Here is a 26,412-nt window from a genome sequence, read left to right as displayed (position 1 = left end):
TGGCGCTCAGGACACCGGGGCGCTCTTCCTTGCTCCAACACTGACATGCTCTGTGATCTTTAGCACATCTCTTCCCCTCCTCACCTGTTGTCTGTCTCTCCCATTAGACTGTAAGTTTTTCAGGGACAAGGACTATATGCTACTCTGCTGAGGGTTAAATCTCAGTTGGGGGTCACCACAATACAAACACTACAGAACATTCATAGGAAACACGTTCTGAATCAGTTACAGTGAACATCTGCTCTAGAAACACAAACATAGGCGTTACATTCTTCCTATCAGGGAAGAAAACAGTAGCATGTGACCTCCATCTTCCATCAAAACCAACATCTCTCATGAACACTTTACAGACCAGGTGCTTAAAGAAATTATTTAAACCAACAATTTACAATAGAGGAATACAATCAAGAAAACTGTGATCTGTTCATGACTGCTCTTATAAAAAGGGTGTAATTCACGGAAATAATCATTTGTTACCAATTATTAATCTACCACTAATAAGGATGGCATGCAATTTAATTTTTCCTCCTAATGCTTTGATTCTTAAGTCATAAGCACTCACAAAAACTACTAAATATTATGGTGGCATTGGTAGCAACTCCATAGTTATAAGTTTTATAGAGAATAAATTCCTGTTTCACACTTTAATGATTGAATTTTGTCTTCAAACTTGCAAAATGTGTAACCTTTAAGTGCAACCGCAAAGAGCAGCTGTTAAAAATATTAATAATAGCAGTGCTACACTTCCTCATTCTATCACCTAAATAACACTGCTGCAAATAAAAACGTCTCAAAATGATAAACACCATTACAAATTATTTCCACTTACAAAGCCAAACCGTTCCCTCCATTAAGCAACTGTCCAACACTACACGCTTAAAACAAACAACTACAGCTCACAAACATACTTTTGGCAACACAGGGTTGATGAGACATTCCAGTGAGAAAACATCCACTTCTGCCCAGCGCACATGGTCAGGTGGAAGGCAGCACATTTTGCGTGGAAGGAGGTAGCGTGTGTATTATGGGTGGCAGAGATGGAGAAGGTGACATCATGATTGCAAGGGTTGGGTGAGGAGTTAACTAGCTATTTCTTGGCTTTTTATAGGTGTGGAGGCTATACAATATTTATCTTCGAGTACTTCTTTTGATTGGGGCGGGGGGAGATCAGGGCAATAAGGAGGCGCACGATCTGATATGCTCATGGGGAGCGGATGATGAACTAGCTCAGTAGGTAACATGCAGGTAACTGTAGTCTTCTGTGATGAGGTGTATAAACCCCATATCAATCGAGGCGGAGAGCTGCATTAGCTCCACCTTGTTACACCTGCAGGATGCCTCAGCCTCAGGGAGGAGTTCAAAGGAAGCAATCCAGTCAGTGCAGTTGGGAGGAGTCATCCCAGGAGAGAGATGGGTCCGGAGTTCTCTCTCTGTGAGAAGGGCCGGAGAGAAGCCAGATGGAGGGAGAAGTGAATATGGACATGGGGCGCGTCTACACAGCATTTTGGAGTGAACGGGCGCAAGCCTCCCAGCCCAGGTTGAAGGACTTAGACTAGCAGGGCTCACACTAACGCTCTCAAAATAGCGGTGTACACAGTGCTTTGACGTTATGGCTTGGGCTCTAAAGCCAAAGGAGGGGAGTGGTCTTCAGAGCCCGAGTTCCAGCCTGAGCTGCAACTTCAGGGCGCTGTCTACACAGTTGTTTTTACAGCGCTAATGCGAGCGCTGCGAGCCTGACTCTGTCAACCCATGCTTGGGGGGCTCACCTCAAAACACTTTGTAGGGTTATCTTAAACGCTCGAGCCTGGGGTGAGCAGAATTGGCTTCGTTTGCATTTTCATTTGGTTTACTCCTGGGAGGAGCCTATGAGCCACTGCTCTAGAAGAACAGTAAGATTGAAGAGGAGCCCAGGAAGGGCAGAAGACATTGTGCTGATTCCCGCGGTTTTGTCAGACATTATTTGTTTGGGAGGCAGATACCCCTGAAGGGGTGGAACTAGAATGTGACCTGGCTGCAGAGCCAAGCCACCACTGTACCAGACAACGGAAGAACCGAGCAGAAGAGTGGGGCAGAAATGCCATGTCACATCAGGAGGGGGTGCTCTGGGTCGGTAAAAGACTGACCACTACATTTCCAGAAGTCCACCACCATTTTGTATGTGCTGGTTTTCTGGTTAACCCTCTTCCCTCCAAAAAGCTCTCCAATAATCCTCTTTTTTTTTTTTTTTTTTTTTTTTTTTTTTTTTTAAGTTGGCAACTTGCACTACAAATTATTCACATTCCATATGTGAAATGTCTTTTACAGCAAAGCAGTGGAGACAGGCTGCTTAAATGATCAAAGCATCTTTCATAACTGTGTTTCTGGTACTTACCAACAGAACCGTTGTACAAACATCTCCCTTTATGGTCTGATCAGGAGAATGACAAAACGGCAAACACGCATCCCTCTGCCCCCAGCTTAGAGTAGAAAGCAGCAGGTGCTGCGACTTACCTAGAAACCCCTCTTCGTCCACAATGATCGTATAGTCCTCTGGCGTTTCCGTGAGACTGAAGAACTTGCACCTGCATAGGGGAACAGGACAGCAGCTCTATTAGCCAATGGACTGAGTAGAGTTATTTATGTTTGTTTGAAATGGTACCCACAAAACTGCCTGCTCTCTTTGTAAGGAGTCAGTGTGCCCAGCCTATAGGGCCAGGGGTTCTATTCCTGTATCTTCCACTTACCTGCCCAGTGACCCACCAGATAGCTACTATATCTATCCAAGATACAGCAGCTAAAACGATCTTTTTTGTCCATTGATCTGAATATGTAACTCCCCTCTTTAAACCCTTCCAATGGCTCCCCCTTGTCCATGGCATCATGTTCGAAATTCCTTGTCCGAACCTTCAAGGTTCTACATCCTGAAACGGACCTTTGAACCCCTCCACTCTGCTAGTGATGCCCTGACATCTCCTCCTCCTCCCATCTCAGAGCCCCTTTACACATTGGGAGGGCATTCTGCATGGGGAAATCCCATCTGCCAAGCCACTTCCCTTTCCCTCATTCCAGGACCTCCTGATGATTTGCTCTTCATCTATGATTCTCAGCACAGCTGAGTCAATAACAGCAGCATTAAATCAAACAAAAGGATCCTATCTTCTCTGTGCCTGTCTTTTGACACTGCGAGTCAACTGAGGCACAGCCTCTCTATTTTGTGCAGCAAACATATTGTCATCCCTAGCAGAGTATATTAAATAAACAGAACTTTAGGATCTGCCATTCTGGATACGTAAATGAAAAAAATGTAACAGTGTGCAATGAGATCTCTCTCTCTCTCACACACACACACAGACATGCCCGCGTGTAACGGTCTCTAGACTCAATGCGTTAATCCAGACATTATCTGGTTGCTTCCCAGCAATGGCAGAAACGCTTCATATTGCGCTGCATCATTCAAATATGAGCTCACCTCCCAAAGGAATCACAGTGAGGAGCAGCAATACAATTCTCTCTCACTACACGGTCACTCATAGACTCAGACTTTAAGGTCAGAAAGGACCATCATGATCATCTCGTCTGACCTTCTGCACATTCCAGGCCACAGAACCTCACCCACTCCTGAAACAGACCCCTAACCTCTGGCCGAGTTAGTGACGTCCGCAAATCATGAGTTAAAGGCTTCAAGTTATAGAGAATTCATAATTTACACTGGTTTAAACCTGCAAGTGACCCATGCCCCATGCTGCAGAGGAAGGCGAAAAAACCCCAGGGTCGCTGCCAATCTGTCCCAGGACAAAATTCTTTCTTGAACCCAAATATGGGGGGAAATATTGGTCCGCATTTTTCATGGAAATAAAATACATTTTTCAACCCGCTCTATGATATGAAAAATATTTTCATAGACTTCAATATAGCCAGGTATGAATATTTGTGAACACTGCCAGTAATCAAAAATACTGCAAATACTGAGTAATTTTAATTTCTCATGGAATATTCTATACAGCCTTAACAAAAACTACTGTGCTGGTTTTGCTAACTTTGGCAAATACAGTGCCAGATTCTGATCTCAGTAACACTAAAGTAAACCTCAAGTAACTTGTTTGGTTTCACTGTCCACTGAAAAAAGTAGTTAATCCAGTTTTTGGATGGCATAAATCAAGATAAGAATCTAGACTAATGTTTTAGTTTGAAATGTCCCAAATTATATTTTTTCAACTAGATTTTATACATCATAATCTTAAATAATTTAGGCATAATATACACACACCACATACAAAAAATCCTATTATAAACATTGTTTAGGTTGCAAAGTTAAATACTCAAAAGCTAGGAAATGCTAGATTTAAGATTGACCACGTTCATTAAGTTTGGCCAAGTTATTTCTACCCCCTGAGTCATCCAACATCTGCACTGGAAAAGGCGGCACCGTTTGGGGAAAAAAGTATGTGATCATGTAATTAACAACTGTGTCATAGTACATAGGCAGAAGGTGACAGAGTTAAGGATGCACAAGCAACCTTAAATCTGGCATTTTCTAAATTTCACGTGCTTGACCTCTAGTTCTTCAATAATGTTCTTTTAACATAGTTTTTTGTATGTAATTTCCTAGGGATAAGGTACAGAATTTGTTCTTATGTAGAACCATATCTTCCTGCACCATCATGAGCAAAGATCTGAATCATGAATCTTCAGCACTGATTGCTACCACTTGAGCAGCAGGACTAACTACATTTGCTGTCAGACAAGACACTCTTATCCCGGGATAGGGATGGGTTGCTGAATGGTCAGGGGGATCTAGGCCCAACTGCTGTCTCCCCACTTCCCCATGTGGTGCCTCCAAATGGAGGGATGTGTCACTGAAGGCATGTGCTATTTTTGGTTTAGGATAACCTGGCCCAGTTTTCCCAGGCAACAGCTGCTCTGGGAATTCCTGGACATTTCCAGTGCAGCATCTGCAGCTGCTGCATTGGGTGGCGGCGGCAGCAAAGGTCCAGCCTTAGAATGTTCATGGTCAGGGATTATTCTGACAGGCTGCCAAAAAGTTTCCTGAGAAATGCAAGCAACCGAAAGGAAATGGTGATTTTCAAAAGTTTATAGCTCAGCAAAACTTAAAGGAATTAAGAGGGACAAAGAAAAGGCACTTCTCTAGCCCCAGGGCTTTCCTTCTGCCAAATTTCAAAGGTCTATCTACTGCAACAATGGAGGCGATAGAATATCTAATAAAAAAAGAGTATAAGAATAATGTTTTATAAATGGAAAGTGTTAGACAGTCTAACTGTAGGTGCTGTTAACAGCTTCCCCTATAATTAGTAATCTTGAACCTGTCTATGAGACCTCATGCTCTCCTTTGTATCACCCCAGACTAGATTTATTGCCCTAAGGGAAAGAGTTGTCACACAACATTGGATATCCATGAATTAACATCTCACAAGGATTTTTTAATCTTGCTTATAAAGGAAACTTTTGATTTCTGGCCAAGTAAATTTATTACCATCCATAAAACAAGTTGTAATGCATTATGACGCCACCTAGCAAAACTGGAAAGGGTATATGCACACTTAACATTATATATAAGTACACACACATCCATTTTGCAGGTAAGGGATGTTCTTGTTGGATTCACTTTACAGCAACTTGGGTTTATAGATTTTTTTTTTTGATTCATTCATACAGTACTTTACATCTAAAGCTTAAATAAATGTTCAGCTTATATTCACTGCATGAATTTGATATGGATAAAATGTGTGGAACACCTGATTGGAGATCAGTTTTCTGTTTATCGATAGGATGGAGGTAACAGACAGAGAACAAACTTCCCTTGCCTTCCCCCCACCTGTGCGCCTCAACCATGATCTGGAGGAAAAGACCTGGGATGGGAAGATACTAATTCAGTTTCCGTTTTCTATTCCGTTTTCTAGTCCTTCACAGAGATTGCCAATTGCAACATGGCCATCTTCTTGACTGGACTGACACCAAATCAAGAGAAGAATTTGGTGGCTACTTAAGTAAGGCCACGGGTGACCAAACAAGAACATACCTGCAAGTCTCTATTCAGATCAGAGCAATTTTGCTTTATTTTGGTTCCATCTCTACTAATGGTATGCTCCCAGTGCTACCTGGGCAGAACATCAGAAACATGGCCTATATCTGTGATATCAATACTTGTCATTACCATTTGAGTCATTCCAGTCTCTTGTTGACTTCTTGGCAGAGGGCAATACAGGGTGACGGGGCGGGGAGGGAGAGGGAGGAAAAAGGAAAGAGCCATAAAGCAAACAAGTAATGTTAAGTGAAAGTAAAGTCTGCTCCAAAAAAAGTTCAAATTCCAAACTTTCTTAGGGATCCTCTACACAGTGCTTTAGCCCGCACCACAGGGGTGTAAATTTTAGCCATGCCAGCACGTCACATGCTAACTAGCCTGCATGGACCCTGCTGGCACATTCTAAAAGTTCTCTAGTGCACGTTAACATAGTCCTGTTACAAGGAGTACCACATTAACTAGGGAACTTGTAGTGAGTGTCCTCAGGGTTCACACAGGCCAGTTCTACATGCTAGTGCGGATTAAGATTTGCTGGTGCTTTGCTACCCCACAGCCCTCCTTGACACATGCATGTTGAATACATAGACGAGATGGTCGTAAGGCAGGAAAAGTTTCATACATAGTGGAATCCCTTCCTGGGGGAGTTTTGCTCTCGAGTTCTCTCTAATGCAAGCACACAAATATTGACCGCTCCACCATAAATTGCACAGACACATGGCAGATGCCATTTTTCCCTGCATACGTCTAAATAAAGTGATGACATTCAAAGAACGGGTCTGGTTGAAACCTGACCATCGCTGGCCCTTACATCATTCATCCTGTGTGTCACAAACTGACATTTCCACGTACTATATCCTAAGCCCAACCCGCCCCTCACAGCAAAGCCTCAAAGAGTCAGCAGCATACAGCAGTCACATTTAAAATGTGTATTCTTTTTTTACTTCTATCAAAGAGATTACTAGTCTTGTGGTGTACGGTGCACATTCACGAAGCTCAAGCTACGATACCTTCTCCGCTGGTACAAAGGGAAAAGGAAACTTTTGAATTGAAAAATCTGCATGATAAATATTGCACAGAGAAAACTTTTACCATCACAGTGGCAAAAGAAACCAAAAAGCTCTGCTTAAATTAGATACTCTACAAATAGGATCTACATTAATTCTGAGTGCGATGTAAGCATTTTTACCCCTCAGAAGTCTCATCTGACGGACTTTGCTTCATTTTGAGATTCATCAGTGATACAATGGACCCCTACATTGGATTCCTCTCCTGCACAGTGACACGTGCTGTGTTGTACATCATATATCCTCCACCCAATGTATACAGATGATCTTTCTTTCACCTTATACCAGTTCAGGAAGAACTGAAGAATAGCAGCTTCCCTAAACATCACACTGAAGCCAATCAAGGAGAGGAAGACAGGAGACGTCAGGTATCAGTATCTCTGAGTGAGTGTGGAGAGAAAACACTTAAGAGGGAATAGTTATAGTACACGAATACCCAAACCATATATGGATTCTTCTGGATTTTTGCCTTCTTCATGTTTCAGCACATTTCCACTTCAGCACTGTTGCTGGGTCCGACTGCCTGACAACATGTGGCTTTTTCTGGCAACACAGTACATGTAGATCGATCTATTATTAGATTACATCACTGAATCTGTCCAACTTACTGTGTGTAGAAGCTGAAGCAATACTGAAGCTTTAGGAAAGCGCACCTAGGGTCGCAGCAGCATACTTTTGGTTCTCAAGCAGCACTTAGCCTTGGTTTGGTTTTCTTTCTCCTCACAAAGCATTCATGTTTATTGTCAGCCTTACTAACAGGTCTGTATTGGGAGCCTTGGGTTTGGGAGGTGTCCCCAAGATATTTGCTCTCCAGGCCTGCCCAGATCCAAAACAGAGTAAGAAAGACTTGTCAATAGGGCTGGAACCTGGAATTAGAACGTGACCTGAAGTCCGCTGAATTCTATAGGACATGAGTGGGCTTTGGGTCAGGCCCGCGTAGGGGCACTGCTTTGGAAGCAGTGGGGCAGTCAAAAGATCAGCACAGAAGATGGCTGTAAGAGGAAGTCCTAAGTCCAGCCTTCTTGACAGGAAAGAAATGAGGCTGCACATTTGTTGTCTGGGAAGAGTGAGAAGGGGAGACAAGCAGTTTGGTCTGTGGAAAACAGCATTCACAGGATTAAAGTGAGCTGCCAGCATCTCCACATATCAAAGACAGCCGGCCCAGGCGTGGCTGATCTGAATGGGAATGGAAGAGCAAGCAAGAAGATCTGAGCTGAACAATCCAAAAAGTGTTGTTTGTAGCAACTTCCAGGCTGTCTTCATGTATTTGCAACAGGGGATTTATAGGCATCTGTCTTTACATTATGATAAGAATACATCTTTTCCTGCAAGAAGAGAGTCTCATGCTAACCCTCTTGGCAATCTCAATCTTTTCACTGCTTTTAAAATAATGACAAGACTTGGATTCTAGCATGACATACTGTGAAACTTATTTAGAGCAGCAAAGAACACTTATGCTGTTAATACATTTTGACACATTTGTGTCACATGTTAAGTACTTTACACCATCTAATTACTCTACTGTACAGTCAATGAAAATTGCAAAGAGTGAATTGATTAGCGGTCTCTAAATGCCGTCTTTATTTGCCAGTCAAAACACTTAGCTGCCTTGCTGGCAAGAGTAACAAAGAAAATGTGCAGCTCAGCTAAATCCAGAGGCAAAAGAGGACCCTTCATGGAGGTGCCAGTTGGGAGCACACACAGTTTGGGACCTCAAGGTTGCAAGTTCTCATCTTACCAGGTTTAGTTACTGATCCCCAAAACTTACGCTGCTGTGCAGTACTAGAAGGCTGCTACTCTATTAAAAGGACCATCCATCAAAAGAAACACTACATCAAATTCCCTTCTATAGCCCCCGCTGGCTGTCCAAGTGAAAATTAAAGATCTCATGGCACAATTAGAAAAGGGTTGGAGAAGAGGGGCAGACCCTATGTTCTGGTTACAAGTCCCTCTCACATCCAAGGCTACGGGAGAGCAGGTGCTGAACCCATAACGGCTGCAACGTTTGCCTAGAGAGTCACTGCAATGACCTTAGCGAATTCATTACACAATGTTAAACTTTTCCCCAAATGAATGGGCAACACTACTAGTTATTTTCTGACATGTCAAATTAGGAATTTTTGAACAGGAATTAATTCAGGGAAGTTGCATAGTCTATTATGCCGGAGGTCAGGATAGATGATCATAACAGTCCCTTCTGACTTTAAAATCTAAGAATCTAGTAATCTAGCTTAAAGCACAGATGTCAATGAGAACAACTGAGGTGGGACCGTCCCTTGGTACGGCACCTACTGCAATGGGGCCCACGACTAAGGCTCCCAGGCACTAGAGTAATACAAATAATAAACAACAACAACTGATTGGAGGAATCAACACACAGCTCCAGTAATTCACGCTTGCAGATGGGGAAATATCTAAACCTTCACATAGGCTCCAACATTACTGGCAGCAGAGCAATAGGAATAGGACCTACAACACTGAGGCAGTGAAAACCTTAAGGGCAAATATAAAACAAAAAAAGACATTTGTATCACAATATACAAAGCCTCGAAAGAAAGATGGATCAAACAGAAAAGATATTGGATTTCATTTGTGAAGAGACCTGCTAACCTATCAAACATGCAAATGTTTTTAAAATGTCAACCTGGCTCAAACCCTAGTTAGTCTCATTTGATTAATATCAACCCTGGTTCAAGTCTCCAAGAAAACAATCCCATCTGGTATGGACCTCGCAAGCCCAGGCAAATCAAAATACTTATTCAAATGAAAGATTAATGGTAGCTTGAAATGATTATGACTGGTAACTGTGATAAAATTTCCTTTTCTTATTTTGTAGCCAGACATAGTCAACCTAGACTTCCCAAGTTGGATGAGTACAACCTACAATGGTGGAACAGTTCAACACCTATCTTGCAACATAACTACCAAACAATCTTCTCTTGGTCATAACAACATGTGTATTCAGTTTAAATCGTGACACTAGTGAAGCCCAAATTATGGTGTTTTCGCCTCTCAAAGCAGAAGATCTGTTGTGTTGCTATTTTCCAGATCTTTGCCCCTGACGTGAAGCCAACAACGCGATCTTTGTTTCACTCACCACACCAGATTTTTTACACATAACCACTAAAAGCAATTAGCAGGGAGAGTTTGAACATGCCACTCTGGCTTTTACAGGCTTCCTTCATCTTCCCTTCTGCCAGAAAATCTACCTCTCCTAAAATCACTTGGGGGAGGGGAGGGAGGAAATATTCTTGCTACATTTGAGAGAAGAAATCAGAAGCCAAATTAAAGTCAAGTGCTAGCAAATATCTAGTAAATGAATACATTAAGTGAAAAAATAAATTTTCAGCATGCTCTGAGGTGAAACACAATATAAAGCTCACCTATTAAAGGAAAGGCATTTGCTAACCCCTGGAGCATCATAATGTTGTATGTACTAAGAACTTTAATTACACACAAAGAAAGGATGACAAGGTCTAAGGGTCCACCAGTGCTGGCTTCCTTAATTTTAAATAAATCTATTGTGTGTGTTATGAGCAAAAAGAAAAAAAATACAACCGCATCTGCTCCAGCCCCTCAGACAGAGACCAATACCTACAAGATCTTCACCAAGCATTCTCAAAACTACGATACCCACACAAGGAAATAAAGAAATAAATCAACAGAGCCAGACGTGTACCCAGAAACCTCCTGCTACAAGACAGGCCCAAAAAAGAAACCAACAGAACTCCACTGGCCATCACCTACAGTCCTCAGCTTAAACCTCTCCAACGCATCATCAGTGATCTACAACCCATCCTGGACAACGATCCCTCACTTTCACAGACCTTGGGAGGCAGGCCAGTCCTCGCCCACAGACAACCCGCCAACCTTAAGCATATTCTCACCAGCAACCACGCACCGCACCATAACAACTCTAACTCAGGAACCAACCCATGCAACAAACCTCGATGCCAACTCTGCCCACATATCTACATCAGCAACACCATCATAGGACCTAACCAGATCAGCTACAACATCACCAGTTCATTCACCTGCACGTCCACCAATGTTATATATGCCATCATGTGCCAGCAATGCCCCTCTGCTTTGTACACTGGCCAAACTGGACAGTCACTACGCAAGAGGATAAATGGACACAAGTCAGATATCAGGAGTGGCAATATACAAAAACCTGTAGGAGAACACTTCAACCTCCCTGGCCACACAATAGCAGATGTAAAGGTAGCCATCTTACAGCAAAAAAACTTCAGGACCAGACTCCAAAGAGAAACTGCTGAGTTCCAGTTCATTTACAAATTTGACACCATCAGATCAGGATTAAACAAAGACTGTGAATGGCTATCCAACTACAGAAGCAGTTTCTCCTCCCTTGGTGTTCATACCTCAACTGCTAGCAGAGCACCTCACCCTCCCTGATTGAACTAACCTCGTTATCTCCATACTGATTTATACCTGCCTCTGGAAATTTCCATTACTTGCATCTGAAGAAGTGAGGTTCTTATCCACGAAAGCTTATGCTCCCAATACTTCTGTTAGTCTTAAAGGTGCCACCACAGGACCCTCTGTTGCTTTTTATGAGCAAAAAGAAGTCTCCCACCACAACATGCCTGCCAACAGGCAAAATACTTGCAGTACTTACTGTGGCACACTGCAGGGAACATGAATGCAGAACAAGTAGGACATCCTTAGGTGTTACTTCATTCATCTCGCATTTGTCCATAGAATACTGAAGGAGTTAAATGTACACAATTTCCCACGTAGTAAATGAAAAAAAAATATTAAGTGGTGGTTGTTGATTAGGCATGGACATGCTGGAGGTAACACATCTGCTTTATCCATGTCTTGTCATGGGCATGGACCTGCAGTAGAATTTACTGATCTGAATAGCTTTCCCCACTATTCCCCCCAGACATCACATACACTATTTTACATATGCTCTGCTATGTGGTTTCTGCTGGGAACATCACCACTTACCACCTAGACTAGATCTACTAGAGATGGGCCAGAATCTGAATTTCATGGATCAGGCACTTCTCCATTGTTTCTTAGGGCAAGTTGCTTGGCAGCCCTCTTCAACACTGTATGAGACAGACCACAGTAGTGTAGTCATGTCACTCCTGTGGTCTCATTTGCTATTCAGGTCTGATTCTCAAGGGTACTATTCCAGTCAATAGGAGTCGAAGGTTCCCATTACGGGTACAGAAAATACAGCTAGGTAAAGTGTTGGCCTAGAAAAGTTTATTTCTGAGAAAAAAAAATGTTTGTATTTTAAATTAAAAAGTAGTTGAAACAAAATAAATTTTAATTTCAACTGACTCAAAAATGAAGTAAAAATTTTGGGGAGGAAGGGAGGTTTTTCCCTTCCCCACTTCGCCAGGGATGGGGTGGGAGGGCAGAGAGGGTGAGGAAAAAGGGGGAAATAAAACCCCAATAAGCCAAAATCAGAAAAAAAATATTAAATTTGAAACAATTTTTGTTTTGTTTTGAATTGAAATAACATTTTTTCACTTAACCCAAAAACCAAAAATGTCTGGGAATGTTTTTCTATTTCTTTCAAAAATGCTCATGGAAGATATTTATTGTTTTTCAGCCAGCTCTAATTGGAAACACTCAGGACTTTGGAGAATCAACTAACCCGAGGGAGAAGCCTCAATGCTAAATCCCTCATTGATCAGAAATGCATGTTCATCTCAGTTGTAACCTACAACAGGAAAACATTGCAGAAATCATGTGTCAGAATCTCAGACGGAAGCGAGTTCTTCCACCAGTTGTAAAGCAAGAATTACCGAAACAACATATTGCATTTGGGTAAGAATTTGCTCAAGGTGGAGGGAGGTCACACAGTGTGTTTCTATTCTCATTTAGGACCATGAAAACAGCACTCGAGTTCACAATGATTGTATCAGTGACTTCCATGTAAATCCATTCAATGTACAGGTTTTCCTAACCGCCAGCACCTGCTAAACTTAACCTGGAATCAAAAAGTTATCTTGCTGGCTTACACGTCACCAGCACTAATGATTCTGCAGTTGGACTGAGTTTAACACTTCTGTTGATGCTCCGAGAGCCATGTTAGAGCCGAGGGTCACGGTCCCAAAGCCATTTGGGAACTGCATTGCTCAGAGAAGTAAAAACAGGGACAAACTCACTTTGTCCCTGACACAAGCAGACAACACTGAATACGCGTGGGTGGTGGTGGTGGTGGTGGGAATTGTTGAATAAGGTACACTTTCCTGACCACACTTTGAACGTACTAGTTTAATTAGGTGTAAACAATTTTAGAATATAAATTGAGTGGGGTTGCTTGGGATAGCAGAGGACTGGACTTGATGGCCCAAGAGGTTCCATCCAGTTGATGGCAGTGTTTGTCCTGTGGGGCCCCGCCCCAAAGCTCAAATCTGGGACCCCTAACTGTGCGGAGGGCACCATTTTGATCTCAATATTGAGTCCTCCATGCAGCACGACCTTGCACATACAGTGCATGTGAGGTCATGCCACATGGAGAACGTCGTTTTGTAGCGCAGAGATAGGGCATGTTCCAACTCCAGTAAGCCATGTCACTGTATCAGGGCCCCCCCCATTGCAGCCTTGGGGCTCCCTTTGATAGCACGGGTTGCAGGTGCCCAGTGCTGCCACTGCTTCCCGCTCTCTGTCCTATGTTGCTGTGTATACAACCAACCGCTTTCTTTATTGTGTGTTTAAAAGCAGATTGCTGACTGCTCCAAAGGCAGGGAACACAAAATGGAAGAGAATTACAAAGCCATTCATCTTCCACTGGCCCCACAAGCTTCGAGAGCTACTACACGCTGAAAGACATTAGTGTCCTTTGTGGTGGTTCTGCAGTAATTTTAGACTCACTTCATCAAGCCGATGAGTGAGCAAAAAACTAAATCAACCATACAGCTAAGTCCACTAGACTATATGGGGAGTACGGGATTGAGTGTTTGCAGGCAAACAGGAAATCCTGAGGGTAAATAATAAACTCTCCCTTCTACTCCAACAGCTTGATTTCTTATTTTGGTCACAACACAAATTTGGCACCTCTGAGTTTTATGGGGGGGAATAATTGTTAGTTGAGCTCCTAACTGCCTAGGAATCAAAAGGTGTGGAGAGCTTTGATTAAAGGAGAAGGCGTACAAGCCTCTCTCACACCTCTGGATTTCTTGGTTCAATCAGCGCACAACACAAAACCACAGCACACAAGCTGATATGATTGGCAGCTGCTGCAGAGGGGAAGCCTAGGTCTGGAAAATTAAGGACAGCTTTAGGTCTTGATTGAGGTGAATTAACAAAGGAGGCAGGGGAAGCTTACATAGTTCGCTTGCTAGCTAAAGCTAGGCAATATGGAATAAGACTCTTGCCTTCAAGAACATTGGAATGTGTGCGTCTCTCTCTACACATTTTTCCATAAAAATCAGTTCATCTGTTTTGAGTCAATGTTGCCCAAATAATTTCCCTCCACCCACAGACTGGAGAAGAAAAAAGACAAGAAAAAGAAAAAAGAAATCAGTAAAGGCACCACTCACATCTGCCCCAGCCTTAGCTCACATTCCTTAGCATCCTGATGGTAACACTGAGATCCATTCGTAGCCTCCTCGGCTCCACAACCAACTCCCTTTCAATGCCAACTAAGGTGACCAGAGAGCCTGTAAGAAAAATCGGGATGGGGTGGGGGTGGGGGTAATAGGTGTCTATATAAGAAAAAGCCCCCAAAATCGGGACTGTCCCTATAAAATCGGTACATCTGGTCGCTCTAATGCCAACATACAACTATCCACAACCAACACACTGGTTTCTCAGGACCACCTACAAATGCACGACCTTATCTCCAGGAAGAGGACATGTTACGGAGACACACCTTTCATTTGGAAAGGATACAATGCACTATTCTACCTAGCATCACGGTCAGAGTCGGCAGAGTTGAGGAATTAGAGACATGGGCTGTAGAGGGAAGAAAGGGGAAACTCAAGAGGAGTTTGTTGCGGAGATAAGAAATTCCCCCCTTTCGCTCGCTGCTGAGTCCGTGACTGTTGCTATTAAGAACTGGGAGGTGGCAGAGAGAGGCGACGTTACCTGACAACTGGAACAGGTAGCTGTGCTATGGAGAAGGCACATTGTCTATCTGGCAAGACTCCTAAGACTCCCACTGAAATGTTGTATCATTTCAGCATGTCCGTATGGTCTGACAGAAGCATTTTTGCTATTCTGGTTCTACTGAACAGATGCTAGATTGTGTTCCATTGCATCGCTATGCATTTAGACAACCTTCAAAAGGAAGGAAAGAAAAGCTTAATGCTGTCCAGCCTCAGTTAAGTATTTGACAAACATGCCACCCAAAGCAACCAGAGTTGACACAGGCACATCTGGCTGAAGCATTCCCAGCAACTGGCCCAGATATGGAATATGGGATTACATCCTGGGAGCCCTTCAATTTGTGCAGGCGCTGTTATACACACAGAGTTCATCTTGTGCTTTGCAACAAATCCTACATGTGAAAAAGAGTTCTCCCAATATGTGGAAACTTCCGGAGCTTTTCCTTCTCTGTTAAACAAAGGACATGTGGCTGTGTAAAATGAACTGGTCTTAATTAGAGTTTGTTCAGGACACTGCATATGATGCATAGCAATGCTAACCACGGTAGGTCCAAGAAGCCAACTCGGCGGCTTAAGAACACTTTCCGTATCTCTTTGTATTTTACAAACTGCGAAGCACAAATCATGGACACTACTGTTGAGCTTCCTCCAGAAGAAAACTCCCCTGACTTATCTACACTGCATTTGTTACTTAGGCAGCTTTGCTTCACTTTCACACTCATGAAGCTAAGGCAAAAAAATGAAATGAATTGAAAGCCAAGCAGTTTAGCAAACCCCCGTCATCATCAATTCACCTGTCTCTCTGGGTCAATGGGAAGCATAAGGGAAACCTGGACAGATTTGTGATTGCCAAGTTACAGGCACGGAGGGAAGGGAACGTGCTTATGCTAATTTCAGCTTTTGGACAACACCAGGCCACAGAACTATATTCTGCGGAGGCTAAGCAGAACACAAACAGCAGGCTTTTATTTTGAGCTTTCCAACCGTTGGTGGAATTCTCCACATTAGACAGACTTGGATGATGTGTTACAGTAACTCAATTTACAAAATGGACCTTCAGACAGAGCAAGAGAGTGCAATACTAATATAAACTTAAACCAATAAGCAACAACATGATATAAAATCAAGTTTGAAGCACACACAGCAAATATACCAGATTTTGAGAAAGAACAATCCTAGGTATTTTAAATGTGGTTTCATGAGCCATTTCACAGGCAGTCCTGAAAGGCTGTCCGATCGCTGAACAGAACACTTGTGTTACAGTTTACTCTGATTCCCATCACAAAACAATTCCCTAACAAAACAAAACAAATCTGAAACAACCTTTATCCAACATAAATGAGTAAAGGGCACAAGCAACTGGTGATTTCTTTTACAGAATTGTGCCTTTAATATGAGCCGGAAACACTACTACAAGCATGTCCCTGAATTACACGAAATGTGAATTACGCCCCTCCCATTCGTTCTATCTTAACCTTTTGCTCAAGAGCACCCCCCACACCTTATATTACCTGCTGCCATAGTTGTAACAGGTCAGTTTTTTTGCAGAGCTGGTTAAGAAATGTCAACGAGTTTTGTAATCCAGCGCAACACTACTGGGACGTTACAGCTGTGCATTCACCTTAAAATGAAATACCTGGCACTGCACACGACCACACCAAAACCCAATCAGAGCAACTAACTGATTAGTTTCTGAGTTGGAAGATCCACAGTACAATTGAAAATACTGGACCTACAGCTTTGCCTATAGTAGCAGACGTCTCACCCGCTGCTAACATCCATTCTGTCCCACTGATGTTAGCAACATTGGTAGCCTGAAGGCAGACAGGCCATGGATGTATTATCCACCACGTCAGCTAGACTTGCTCTGAGCACATATATGTACATACCTTCATTTATCTACTTCTCTACCTCTACCTGTACACGTACACACCTAGAGACTTTTTCAAGAAACAAGCAATTGGGGGAACTTTCAATAAAAACTAAACAGTGTTGCACGTTAAATGCCCTCACCCCCAGCTGATGCAAATAGTAAATATGAACTCTAGGGCTGGACACCTAAGTCCTGTAGGTCCCTCTGAAAATCACAGCCCTAGACTCATTTGTCAAATACCCGCACCCAGGACTGAACTTCCCCAACTGACATGACCGCCATGGGCTCAATCCTGAACTCCCACTGACTTCTATGCCCAGGAGGTCAGCAGCAGCTTGCAGGGTCAGGTCCAAAAGACGGTGTGTTTGGGAGACGCGTTTTTAGGAATAATATGACAAAATCCACTACTCCATACAGGCCGTTGCTGACAACAAACCAGCCCTTCTCAATCCGTATGCCACTAATTATAATTGCTGCCTTATTCCACTATCCTTCTGCCATGAAATAAAGATGCATTATATAGTTACTCGTAAATCATCAGCATCGTTTGTGTATGTGGGGGCTTCACAAGGAACTGTTTGCGTCTGTGCACATTACAGCTGGAAGGTAATCAGACAAAAAGCCAACAACCAAATTAAAAAGACAGAATGGAAAAGAATACACCCAAACCAGAAGGAATGCCTTGGAATCTGTGTTTTCTAAAACATTTACATTCAATGAAGCAACAGAAGCTAGGTTCGAAGTCTATGCGTCAGACTAGAACGATGAAATTGCTGCTTGTCTCATCTCACTACGGAAAAGATCAACGGGGTCAGCAACCAGTAAGTGATAGCTTCATTCTGTCCTTCTTCATAGACTGCTAGGGATCCCAGTACTGTAGGACAGATGAGCCAAGCAGGTGACAGCTATCTGCCCCAAAGAGAATCCAGTCTAAGAAGCTGATCCCGCTCCATTTAAACCAACTGCAAAATTCCCACCGATTTCCTGGGCAGAGGCAATGCGTAACCATTAATAGTCCAGGGGTGGTGGTGGGGGGGAGGGGGAAGGAGAATGTATTTTGAATCCACTCCCTAGAAAAAAAATATAGATAGATAGATAGACAGACAAACCCTGGCAGAAATCTGGGGGGGCACATGACCCTACGTGCCTCCTCTCCCCTGCATCACCTCTGTTCCTGGTTGCAGGGCGGACCTCATAATGGCATAAAAAGTGATGTTACAATCCCCAGTTCTCTGAAAGGCCCAACTCCCAACAATGGCCTGTCACAGAAATGTTCCGAAGAGAAAGAATATTTAGATAAAACACCATCTATTTTCCTCCCTCTATCCTAAGTGCCAAGTTACGTGTGGCTAATAAGAACAGAGGCTATGAAGGAGTAAACACACACAAATGAGATGCTTTTTTTTTTTTTATAAGCAAAACTCATTTGCCCGCAGCCTGATTGCATTTTCACTAGTGCATTCCTGTCAAAACACCATTCAAGTCAGTGGAGTTACACCAGTGATGAATTTGACCCACCGACTTTAATGGAGCTACTCTGCAGAATGGGACAGCAGAATGTGGTCCAAAGAGGAAGAATGGCCCAGTGGTTATGTTGCTAGGCCTGAGACTTAAGAGACCTAAGTTCAATTCCCCTGCTCTACCACAAGCTTCCTGTGTGACCTTGGGCAAGACACTTAGTCTCTCTGTGCCTCAGTTCCCCATCCGTAACAGAAGAATAGCAGCACTGGGCTCCATCACAGGGGTGTTGTGAAGATTAAATAAAACAAAAAAGATGTGAAGTGCTCAGATGCTATGGTTATGGAGGCTATATCAAAATCCTTAGATAGTCTACATAATCCACTCAGTGTCTTTTAGTGTTGCTATTTCTGATTTTGGAACCATGTCCGACTCCAAAACACCACAGAAAAACAGCTGAATATTTCAGTCTGAGAAGTTGCAAAAATCATCAAAATTATTTGCAAAGCAAAACTACCTTTTAATGTGCATCAAAACACTGTCTGATGTTAATATCCTTCCCTATGGATAACTGTAAAATCGTGCATCAGTTTTTATCCAAGGATTTTCATTTGTTCCTTCTGGCTGGATTTTTCCCCTAATGCCTCTTTAAATATATTGTTTACATTTGTATCGCCGCTAATGGCTGGGAGGTGCCCATAAAGTCATTTTTTCAAATCTCTATAGAGGAACAACCAATGGTTATACAAAAATGTCAGTTTATCCTTGCTCTGCAAAGAGGATTGTAATGAAATCTCCGAAGGTGCAATAGATAGGGAATTATTAACGGCACGGAAACAGTTTGCATCTGCATTGGGAGACAATTAATTTCTTGCCGAAGCTAATAGAATCATACAATTGATGCAGGCACATCTTTCCCTGCCCTTACACTGATATTTTAAAGAGCCCATCAACTCAGATGCAACATGTCCACACAAAAGATGTGGTGGAGCACTTGAATTCCTTTCCATTGCAATACTCTCCTCCATTTCTCTATGGGGAAGGTCATATTTTAACAGCTTCCTCTCCCTTACCCAGATAATGGCATCCTCTGAGCATGTCTTCAGGATAAAAGCCACAGGAGTGTAAACTCAGTGCAAGACAAGAGGTGGTGGAGTGAGATATGGGATTTATCCAAACCACATAAATATCCTCAACAAATTAGAAAAGGGATGAGAAATACATTACAGACGTGGCTGTGGGATTTAAGGTTTACAGCACAAAAGACAATCTAATATCTAATGAAGTCACAAACAAATTTAGTATTTACTGATGAGACCCGGTAGGATTAGCTTGTACAGACAATGCAATGCAGAAACAAGTAAACAACATTTCCTCTCCCCCGCCCAATAAGGTAATACACATCAGTATTAAAGTGTTCTGTTCTTCCTCTTCTGGTATTCCTTTAATACCTTCTGCTGTAAAAGACTGACTTTGAAATCCTACCAGCAATAAAATGCAATTGAATATTCATAAGTACTGCACTACTACACATTAGGAATGACGTTAGTAGTTGAAGCCAAACACTCTAGGTATGTAGTTGATATTATTGTGCTCAACCAAAAACCAAGGGCTCATTGTGTGGGCAACACTGAAAACACTGACAGTTCATAGCATGTGCTTTTTGTTTCTAGGATGGGAGAAACTAAAGCTTGCCCATTTGGGTGCAAGAAGCTCTCAATATTGGTCAGAGATGTAAAGCTATGTGGAAGACATGGCAAAACGACTGTGGACTAGAATGGCTACTGATGAGTGCATTTACTACTGCTGAGGGAATTCTGCGCCACTGCACATGCACAGAATTTATGTTCCCTGCAGATTTCTTTGCTTCTCACACAGAAAAATGACTGACAGGGAAGCAAAGGGAAACCACAAGAGCGGTCATGCAACCCTCCCCAGTAGTATGTTTCAGGTGCCCGGGGCAGCCAGCAGAGAGGTAAATCACTGTGCGGCGGGGGCGGGACTGGGGAAGACACGGCTAGTGGCTCCTACCCTGTGCAAGGCTCAGCTGCTAGTCCCTGCTTGGCTGGGAAGGATGGGACTTCCTCTTTCCCTGCACGGCATCCGGGGTGGGTCAAACCAACCCCCAGATTTCTCCCCCGGTTCTAGGAAGCTCTGCAACCCCCTGACACACACACACACACACACACACACACACACACTTCCTGCACCCATCACTCCACAGCTGCAGGAGGAGGGATCACTGTACAGGGAGCTGCTCCTCATCTACCCAACCCCCGGGGAGCCAGACCCTCCCACTGAGCCTCTCTCCGCCCACACCCAGAACCCCCCTAACAAGCCCCACTGCACTTCAACCACCCCAACCAGCCACCCACAGGAAGATCCCCATCCTACCGAGCCCCAACCAGCTGCACCTGGAGCCCCATTCCACTGAGCCCCACTCCCCTACCATCTGGACCCCCCCCCCCACTGAGCTTCCCACACCCAGACCCTGCTGCTGAGCTCTATCCTCCCCCACACCCAGACTCCCCATGCTGAGCCCTCACCTGGAAAACCAACAAGCCTCTGTGCATCCAGATCCTGCCCAAACCCAGATTCCCCACTGAGCTGCCTGCACCCAGATTGCCCCACACAGAACCCTCTCAACCCACACCTGAATTCCCCCACACTAAGCCCCTCCACACTTGGATCCTGCTTTGCTGAGCCTGCCTGCCCACACCTGGTGCACCTGGCATGGAGGGACAGGGCCCTGGGATGTTTCTGGGGCAGGCCAGTCCTTGCGCTGTCAGGGTTGAATGCAGCCTCACCCGAGTCCATGTCCCGGGAGGGGATAGGCGGGGAGGGAGGGAGCTGCACAGTAATCTCCCACCTCTGTGCAGCCAGTGGCCGGTGCTCCCCAATGCCATCCCGGAGCCTCCACATTTATTTGACAAATAAAATGGGCAGAATTTTAAAATACCGTGCGCAGAATTTTTAATTTTTTGGCGCAGAATGCCCTCGGTAGGAATTTCCCTGCAGGAACCATAAACATAATTTCCCCAGCATGGGACATAATCTTTCTTCCACAAGTCACTAAAATATATTTCCAGAGCTCAATAAACAAAAAGCATGGTGTTGAAGCTGGACAAGAAAGTATCTGCAGCATCAAAGCAGGGAATAATTGAAAATAATTGTGGGATAGAAAAAGACATATTCCAGCAGCATGGAACAATAAACACATGTTCAGTTGTCACCATTTTCAAAAGGGTTCCATTTGCCAACTACTTCAATAACATGAGTTATAACCCTCTCCACAGGGAATACTGCCTGAGGTTCTACACGTCTGACATGACTTTAGTGTCCATTAACAAGTGAGTGTAAATGTGATACCTGTTAAATCTTCCCTCTGCTCTGAGAGAAAAGTTAAGTTCTTGATTGGCGTCATGATAGATGGAATCACAATCCTTCTTAAACAGGAGATGTTTAATAAAGACACAACCACAACTAACGACATAAACAGGCTTCAACACAGCTTGAGTGCCAGCTTTGTGTCTCATGTTTGTTTGTCCTTCTGGAACATCTAATGGTTGGACAGTACACTATAAGTGAACATCTCAAAACAGTGGGGGTGTGTATGTGTGTGTAGGGGGTGGGGGATGAATTGGGGAGGCACCTACAGAAAAAGCCCTCCTATTGGTGATTGCACACACCCGCCTCTCTCTGATTTGCCATCATTGTGGCAATCAGGAAACTGCGTACACGGGAAAGTATTATTAGGAAATTAGTTATTTGCAGTGGATTTTTAGTGCAATTTAGCAGCTGGCGAAAAGAAGGAGCCAGCATCATGTGACCAGCCAGCACTCCATGAGCCTGCAGCAATTGCTCCACAGAACCTATCCTCTAAAACTGCCTTCTCACGACACGGTTCTGAACGGGCAGGCTGACAAGAGCAGAGCAGGGGCGCACACTCAGTAGTGTTTTCAGACCTACCTGCTCACCCTTTCAGATCAAGAGTCTTATAAACATCAGCAGTGGGACAAAATAAAGTAGTAAAATATATTTTTTCTCCCTCTCTCTCTCTGACACACACACACACACACACACACACACACACACACACACACACACACACGGAGAACACGTGCATATGCATAAAAGTGCTAGGTCATATTATTTAAAGAGTGCTCTACCAAAAAACGAACTCTTAAAATTAGTCCCTTCAAGCCGGAAAGGAGCGGACCCTGTGAAGAAGAGCATGGAATTCCTCAAGACCCCAGGGTGTGCCTGGAGTCAAAAACATCCACCAAAATCAGTTACGCGGTAGTGAGTGGACTAGGATTACAGTCTATAGTTTCTGAATATTGACACTTGAATCTGATGGCCAGCTCAACAGCCAAAAGAAAATCCAGAGCTCCACGGAAGGCAAAGCCCAATGATTCACAAGGAGTGAGTCACTGTCTGACAGAGAAATCGGACATGGCAGAGGTGTGGGAACTACGGGTGCTGCAGCACCTGTGGGCTCCCAGCTGCCGGCACTGCGCCCCCGGGGTCCTGGCCTCAGCTGGGGGTGAGGTGGACAGGGGGAAGGGGGCTGGCTTTCAGCACCTCTACTATAAAAATGTTCCAGCACCACTGGGACATGGTTAGTTTTCCACAAACTCAAAGTCATTTCCATTTGCTGTTCTGTCTTGAGAAGAATGTTATGGCAATTCCAGAATGCTCAGCCTCCCTGGCTTCCTGTTTCAGGTCTCTGCAGGGCCAGCAGATGAGCTCCAGTTTCAAGCGGAGCACAAAAACAGCACATAACCTGTATTTAATTAACCTCAGAAGTGCTGAGCTGGTATTCTAGACCAGTGTTTCTCAACCTGGCTTGCTGCCTTCCTAAACTGTGGCAGGGAGATCTCAGGGATCGGCTCTGGTCCACGGACTGGTTGTTGAGAAACATTGTTCTAGATGCTTCCAAAATTTCAAGGAGTTACTCATTCTCTTCTTTATTCTAGGGTCGTGGGTTTATTTGTTGGTTACTTTAATAGGCAGCATCCCATCCTGGATACTTAGGAGGGAACCCATGGTATAACAGACAGGGAACTGAGCTGGGAGCTAGGAGACATGGGTTCTACTCCCAGGTCTTCCGCTGAACTGCTCTGAGATCTTGGGCAAATCACACCTGTCTGTGCTGCTGTCTCCTCTCTCGTCCTTTGTCTATTTAGACTGTCAACTCTTCAGTACCCCAACCATCTCTTATTATAATGTACAACGCCTAGCACAATGGGGCCCCAATGTTTGCTGGGACCTCTAGGCACTGCTAAAATACAAGTGTATGTAAGTTTCCCCAGGTTAAGAACGTCACTGAGTAAAGAGATGACAACTGCCTGCCGCTATGGAGTTGGGAAAGCAGGGTTCAAACTGTGGATGAGATAAAAAAAAAATTAAATTGAGCTTCTGGTGGATATTTCTGTATCTGTATTTCTCCATCATGCTGTCCATCTCTGTTCAAGAAATCCACAGGACTGGAGCTCTTCATTAACATAGTGCCTTGGTGGATGATACACAATTTCTGCCTACAATGCGCTCTTGGCTCTTACCAGCGCTAAAAGTGCCTCATTCCAATGATAGTTAAAACAAATTTTTGAGAACTGGAGACAGGCAAACATTGTACCTACCTTTGAAAGGGGAAACAAAAAAAAAGACTTAGAAATTTACAGATCAGTCATCCTAACTTCGATACCTGGAAAGATGCTGGAACAAATTGTTAAACAACCAAATTGTAAGCACCTACAGGATAACAGGGTGATGCTTTAAAGGTAGCCATCCTGTAGCAAAAAAACTTCAGGACCAGACTCCAAAGCGAAACTGCTGAGCTTCAGTTCACTTGCAAATTTGACACCATCAGCTCAGGATTAAACGAAGACTGTGAATGGCTAGCCAACTACAAAAGCAGTTTCTCCTCTCTTGGTGTTCACACCTCAACTGCTAGAAGCGGGCCTCATCCTCCCCGATTGAACTAACCTCATTATCTCTAGACTGATTCTTGCCTGCATATTTATACCTGCCTCTGGAAATTTCCACTACATGCATCCGACAAAGTGAGTATTCACCCACGAAAGCTTATGCTCCAATACGTCTGTTAGTCTATAAGGTGCCACAGGACTCTCTGTCGCTTTTTTTAGGGTGATCAGGAATAGCCAACATGGATCCGCCAAAAACAAATTAGGCCAATCCAGCCTTATTTCCTTCTTTGACAGGGTTACTGGCCTAGTGGATGGGGGGGAAGCAGAAGATATGATATCTCTTGATTTTAGTAAGGCTTTTGACACAGTGCCACATAACACACTATAAGAACAATAGAGAAATGTGGTATAGATGAAATTACTATACGGTGGATGCAAAAGTGGTTGAAAAACCATACTCAAAGAGTAATTATCAATGGTTCACTGTCCAATTGGGAGGGTGCATCTAGTGAAGTCCCGCAAGGGTCTGTCTTGGGTCCATTACTAGTCAATATTTTCAGTAATTACTTGGATAACGGATTGGAGAACAAGCTTATAAAGTGTGTGGATAACACAAAGCCAGCAGGGGTTGCAAGCTCTTTGGAAGACAGGATTAGAATTTGAAACAAACTTGACAAATTGGAAAACTGGTCTTAAATCAACAAGATGAAATTCAAGAGAGACAAGTACCACACTTAGGAAGGGGGGTGAAACAACAACAAATGCACAAATACAAAATAGGAAATAGGTAGTGGTACTATAGGAAAAGGATCTGGGGATCACAGTGGATCACAAATTTAATATGAGCCAACAATATGATGCAGTTACAAAAAAAGGCTAATATCATTCTTGGGTGTATTAATAGGGGTATTATATGTAAGACATGGAAAGTAACTGTCCTGCTCTACTCGGCACTGGTGAGTAGAGTGTCCAGTTTTAGGCACCACATATTTAAGAAAGATGTGAACTAACTAGAGAAAATCCAGAGAGCAACAAATGGTTTCAAAGGTTTCAAAAACCTGACCTTACGAGGAAAGGTTAAAAAATTGGGCATATTTAGTCTTGAGGAAAGATGCCTGAGGGGGGGACCCGATAACAGTTTTCAAATATGTTAAGGACTGTTATAAATCGTTCTTCATGCCCACTGAAAGTAGGGCAAGAAGTAGTTGGCTTAATACACATCAAGGGAGATTTAGGTTAGATATTAGGAAAACTTTCGAACTATAAGGTAATTAAGCACCGGAACAGGCTTCCAAGGGAGGTTGTGGAATTCCCATCACTGGAATTTTTTAAGAACAGGTTAGACAAACACCTGTCAGGGTTTCGCAACGGAAGGGTCAAACCTGAGCAATGCTGCAAGTCTGGAGATTACAAGCTGGGAGCAGGGAGCTGAGCCCAGCCAGCCCTGCAAGACAGGAGCAGTCACTATAGTACACATGGTGGACTTATTTCATACGTATAATCGTAATGTGTATATTAGATAGCATGGGTAAGAAATATTTAGTAAACTAGATTTTATTTTATTTTTATTTTTTGCACTAAAGCTATTTGCTGGGCGGTGACTGGCCAGCTAAGGTTCCTTCCAGCCCCACATGCCTATGATTCTAGCTGAAACTAATCCGAGAGTAAAGCTGGCATTTTAGTAAGAGTTCAGTGCCTCTAGCCACCATAGATAAACGTAGACTGTTTTCTCAGTCAAATTAAAGAGCATTTGTAAAGCAGCAGTCTGTGAGCGCCTTAAATAAGCCCTTTAGATTTTAGCTGGAACAAATAAAGTGCACTTATGTGTTGGGAAAACCTTCCCAACAAACAGAGGGAGGGAGCAGGGAAGGTAGCTCTAAGAGTAATCGCCTCCGGGCGCAGACAACATCTTCCCATCTCCAATTTTCTCCAACAGGACAAACATGTTGGAAGTGAAAAGAGTTGCTGTGCT

At 43.5% G+C, this 26,412-nt stretch overlaps 1 protein-coding gene across 7 annotated transcripts in view; it reads right to left on the bottom strand.

Annotated features, from left to right (window-relative positions):
• CASTOR2 (cytosolic arginine sensor for mTORC1 subunit 2) overlaps positions 1 to 26,412 on the bottom strand; it is a 197,346-nt gene that overhangs the window by 107,099 nt on the left and 63,835 nt on the right. For all 7 annotated transcript variants that reach the window (XR_010593920.1, XR_010593919.1, XM_065573383.1 and 4 more), the window contains exon 2: positions 2,491 to 2,561. Coding sequence is in view for 5 of the 7 variants with exons in the window: in XM_065573383.1 (XP_065429455.1) it covers positions 2,491 to 2,561 (71 nt within the window). In the remaining 2 variants the exon portion in view is untranslated. The remainder of the gene's footprint in view (positions 1 to 2,490; positions 2,562 to 26,412) is intronic.

The sequence above is a fragment of the Chrysemys picta genome, chromosome 19, assembly GCF_011386835.1.
Source record: "Chrysemys picta bellii isolate R12L10 chromosome 19, ASM1138683v2, whole genome shotgun sequence".
Lineage (NCBI taxonomy): Eukaryota > Metazoa > Chordata > Testudines > Emydidae > Chrysemys > Chrysemys picta.
The sequence above is the reverse complement of the archived record's forward strand: the minus strand, read 5'-3'. Positions and strand labels throughout refer to the sequence as shown.